This window comes from Diuraphis noxia, unplaced genomic scaffold (assembly GCF_037042655.1).
Source record: "Diuraphis noxia isolate RWA-SAM2 unplaced genomic scaffold, SU_Dnox_SAM2 contig0001, whole genome shotgun sequence".
In the NCBI taxonomy this organism is placed as follows: Eukaryota; Metazoa; Arthropoda; class Insecta; order Hemiptera; family Aphididae; genus Diuraphis; species Diuraphis noxia.
The window spans coordinates 47,599,995-47,605,235 of NW_028301711.1; the positions used below are offsets into that span (position 1 = coordinate 47,599,995).

Consider the following 5,241-nt stretch of genomic DNA (forward strand, 5'->3'; position numbering starts at 1 on the left):
TACAACGGAGTTATATTTTATTCATCATACTATGTGAAAAATTAAAGTTAAAATAATACTGTAGTCCATAATACAGCTCCAAAAAAGTTCAAAACTATTTGCTTTAAATTACTCAAATTAATTAAGATATAATATATAAAATTCCATTTGGTCTATAAAAATGCAATTTGAGAGAACAAATTTTGACTTCTAACATACATACAAGAGTTGATATTAACTTTTATAGTTTTCAATTTTAGCATGAGCTAAAAACAGTTTAGTTTTTGAACAATGATTTAGGGCCTTGCAGTATTTTACGGCTCTTCAATACTGACCAATAATGTCTATGCAGATACCAAATCACTAAATTAAGAACTCCTAATACTGTGAACGCCTAAACAAAAAAATAATTTCAATAAATTTATATTGATGTAAAATTAACGTAAATATTTTAAATAACATACTTTCATGGCAAACAACTTTCTTGTATCATGTTCTGGTTCAGCACACCATTTTAAAAACGTGATAACATCTTTAGCACATTGACTTTGTGTAGCAGGAGTTCCATCGCCATATTCAATTATCTAAAAAAAAACAATATTCACTTTTAATATTATTTAAACTTTTTAAATATTTTTTAATTTTTATATCTTTGATGTTGATATTTTTATGTAACCATGGATCTCTTTTAGTTTACACAACCAAAATACATGGTTATTTGACAAAAGATATTTCAAATTTTCACCTCATCATATAATGCTTGAGCCATTCCAATAGCACCACCAGGGAAGTAAGGATTATAATGTTGATTTTCTGCTAATGAAACTCCTGCTGGTGGATCCATATAACCAGTCAATAAAGCAAATATATAATTCTGAAATTTAAAGATTTCAAATTAACATTTGTAAGTAAATATTTTTAAGAAGATATTAAATTACCCAACATTTTTTTAAGTTTATATGAAAATTATAGGTGGTTATTTAGGAAAGTAGCATTAAAATATTATATCCTCTTATAAAGAAATATTAACATTGCCTATCTAACATCATTGTTACAAATTACTGAAATAGGTATACAGAAGTTAGGTTAGGTTCAGAAGTAAATTTTTTTTCTTCATAATATTTGTAATTGCCGAAAAAACACAATGTTAAAAATAATTATATGATAATGATAAATATCTTAATAGAAGTTTAAACATAAAAAACTAAAATTATTTTAGCCTTGAGTACTTCACAATATCATTGGGTGGCCTGTAAATATTTTGTGTAGCAAGTTCGTCCAACAACTTCTTGCCTGAGCTGGTACACATTCATTAAAACATTCACTTTTCTTGAAAGTACTCGTATATATTGGAAAAATGTTTAAACTTCATGAATTAAGAGGACGCCACACCCGCATGTGTTGTCTCCGTCGTACAAATGCGTAGCATAGCAAATTTTACGCTCAGTAGATCACATTCATCTCCGTTAATTTAAAATTTGAAGTGAATTGTCCTTTTATAAAAATTAAAGACAAGATTATTACCGAGGGCATCTCATTAGCTTTTTATTATATTTTAATTATAAAGTGAGTTATGAGTATTTTAAAATTGTAAATTATTTTTATATCTAAAAATACTTATCTCAGTTTAAAATTAAAATATAATAAAAAGCCCATTGAGATACCCTCAGTAATAATCTTGCCTTTAATTTTTATAATAGATCAATTCACTCTAAATTTTAAATTGAAGGAGATAAACGAGATTTGCTGAATGTAAAATTTGCAATGCTACGCACTTGTATGACGAAGAAAACACATGCAGATGTGGCGTCCTCTTAAGCAATCAATATTACTGTCATACTTTCATTCTAAATTATAAAAGAATCAACTAAAAAATCATTTCTTTATCGTGGATTTTCAATCATCATAACTGAAAACTATACTTAGGAAAAACCAGCACTTTTGTTTTCTCCTTCTGACCATAGTGTAACATAAACACAACGTATTGACGTAAGATTATTATTTTTATTTTTTCGAGTAAACTCAGTTTAAATTTGTTCAAAAATTAAAAAAATAATAATAATATTGTGAGATTACAACAAATCAATTTTTCAAAATATTGTTTCAAAACAATCGAATATCCATTTAAGTTTTACGTAATTATTATTTTATTTAAAAATTCAAATAATAATAAATAGGGCTAAAAACTTTAAGCATTTGTATATTCAAAATGTGATTCCATATAAATTTGTTTCATACATACATTTGAAGTACAAATATTTATACTAACATATATGATTGTGCATACTTATAAATGTTAAGTATAGAAATGCATATTATGTTTATGATTTAATATAAATCACCAATAAACAAATTTTTAATTTTATACTGAATATTAATTGTAAATTTTTTATGATGGCAAATGTATTTTTAAATATTTTTTCAATAAAAAAATTTACGAGATTATAGACTCAATGGTTAGGAAAAAGTACTAATACAATTGAACATACTAGTTGATTAAAAGTTATCTAGCTAAAATGTAAAAACCTATTTTAAAAAGCACCATCAGGAATATAAATTTACAAAAAAATAATGCTCCAGATATATTATACTAAATTTATACTCCTATTACATCAAGAACCTATCATAACCGTTGCAATACCAAGATTGACACTTAGGAATTGTAAAATTCAATAAATAAATTTGAAAATTGATATTACTAATACGTTGGACTCTGAATGATATTTTCCATGCTAATTTGATATAAAAACATATTTAATTTTAAGAATGAAGTACATATTACAATACATATTTGTGGTTTTTTTAGTGCATATGTATGCAAATATTTCATTGTTTTTTTAGAGCATTAAGTTCTATGCACTGCTAATAAAATATAAATTCAAAATGTCAAACCTTCAAAAATATGATCCTCTATAAATTTTATAACAGAAATTTTTAACCTAACATAAAACCAGATATTACATGAAAACGTATTATCAATGTTGTGCATAGGCCTGAAAGAGAAAACAAAAATTGTGCTGACATATTCTTAAAAAAATAACCTCTCCGTCTATTCTAGCTTGAGTTATGTAAGTCAAATCCGGTGGGTATGCACCACCGTTAGCATAACGAGCAGCTTCTTCATTTGGATAAGGCTTTGGTAACAGGTCTGATAATTTGCCAGGTCTTTTGAACATGGCACCAGTTTCATCAGGTCCATCATCAATCTAAATTTGAAAAGACATTATTATCAAATTACTCAATATTTATCAAAAATGTTTACTAATATTACCAATTGTTCTGCAGCTTCAGCTTTAGCTTCATCTTCGGTCAGACAAACTCCAACTAACTCACGATATGCCAAGTACTCAACGCTATGACACGCAGCACAGACATTTTTGTATACTTCCCATCCTCGACGAACACTACATAACATGTTGATTAAATTATTGGCTGAAAATATTATGAAAAACATGACATTTACCTAGCGTGATCTAAAGTATCAAACCATCCATTATGATTCCATTTTTGTTTAGCCACATGAGCTGCGTCATTAGAAGCTTGAATCGACTGCTCAAGTGCATAAATTAAGGAACTTCCACCACCAGCTAACACACCAAAACTGGTCAAAAACTAAAATATATATATTTATGAATGTTAACTTAATGGCATATAAAATTACAAATTTTAAATTTAGAAAGTAACAACATTTTATAAATAAGCTTTGTCAAATTTAAAATTATGACTAAGAAAAATGTTTTAAGAACATAAATTATTAAAATTTAAAAAAATACTATTTTTAACACACATATGTATATATATATATATATATTATGTTCCAATTTTGAATCTCAAACAATAGTAGATATGGAAATATCATACTAAGTAGGTAATATGTATGTACAAGAAATTATGATTTAGCCGAAAAGTTGTTTCAAAGTATTTAGAAATTAATTTTAGTATAAAATAATAAGTTATTCCATTTTTTTTAAAATAATAGTTATAATATTCAACTAACCAAAATTTTATTTCATTTATTTGATGGCCTCAACACACTAAAAATACTAAGAAACTAAAAAAAAAACCTAATGAATGGTAAATGAATGGCATATTAGGTATTTACTTACTAATAATTGTATAAGTACCTACTTTTATTTTAATAGTATTTATACTATATAATAGTATTTAAACTACATTATATAACATATAAAAAAAAAATTGAAAAACCATAACTTTGTAAGGAATCTAACATCATACGAATAGTTTTAAAAAAATGTTTAAGAAGAATAAATTCATTAATTAAAATGAAAACATTCTCATGGTTAATTTAAAAACAAACATGCTAAATAACTTGTTTAAATACCAAACAAATTTTTAACATAACACTAACACAGTAAAAATATACACATACATCAATCATCAATCAAGCGTCCATAATATAGTTTGGATAATAATCTGTTCAAAAATAATAGAATCAGTTACTTTAAGTCAAAAGACCACAGTTTTAACACGTTGACTGCCATGCAGCCGCCGGCGTCCGTATTACAATAATTAAGTATAATTTTTAGACTGCCGGGTGCCGCACCATATCATTCGTAGGAGGCCATAAGGCCGCGGGCTGCCGTAAATAATTTTGAATTTATATTATCAACTGTTCAGTGGCGCTACAATAATGATCTTGAAAATATGCTGTGGCGTAGTGGGAATAATTGCAATTTTTTTGATGTAATAAACATAATTTTAACATTTTTGTTTGTATTTTTAATTTTTTTTCAAATTCAATAGTACCATATACAAATACTAATTTATAATGACACTGAAAAAATTCTTTGACGTACACATGATAAATATTCTTGAGGCCACCGGCTGTCAACGTGTTTAGATATGGCCTCGACGACCGATGCCGTAGAGTCAGATGTGCAATCAGTGTATGGTCTTTGTCAACAGACTGAACCAAAGTAACTTGGCAAAGAGTTTTAAATTCCGAACGATTCAAAAATCTTAAGAACCGAACGTTTCAAGGTTGACGATACAGCGAAGAACTCGATGAATACCGAAGAAACATGGGACGTCGCCGTGCGAAACGTTACGGTAGGATGTCAAACTGGGAGTACTTACAAACTTGTGGTTTCTCGACCACCTCGAGGCCGCCTGAAAGAACTTCATCTCGGTAATGGCGTCGTCGTCGTCGTCGTCTTCGTCGTCGGCGAACGAGAATAAATTAGACTTGACTGGAGAGTGGAGACTACTGAGCAGTCCGCTCGAGAAACCGTCTAAAAGACT

At 27.9% G+C, this 5,241-nt stretch overlaps 1 protein-coding gene across 1 annotated transcript; it reads right to left on the reverse strand.

The window, feature by feature from the left end:
- LOC107161437 (cytochrome c1, heme protein, mitochondrial-like) lies at positions 1-5,241 on the reverse strand. Its single transcript, XM_015507841.2, has 7 exons — positions 5,077-5,241; positions 3,443-3,591; positions 3,251-3,383; positions 3,021-3,185; positions 725-853; positions 444-563; positions 1-373 (listed from the first exon to the last, which is right to left on the reverse strand). The coding sequence occupies exons 1-7, from the start codon at positions 5,122-5,124 to the stop codon at positions 257-259; spliced, it is 861 nt and encodes a 286-aa protein (XP_015363327.1). The 5' UTR covers positions 5,125-5,241; the 3' UTR covers positions 1-256.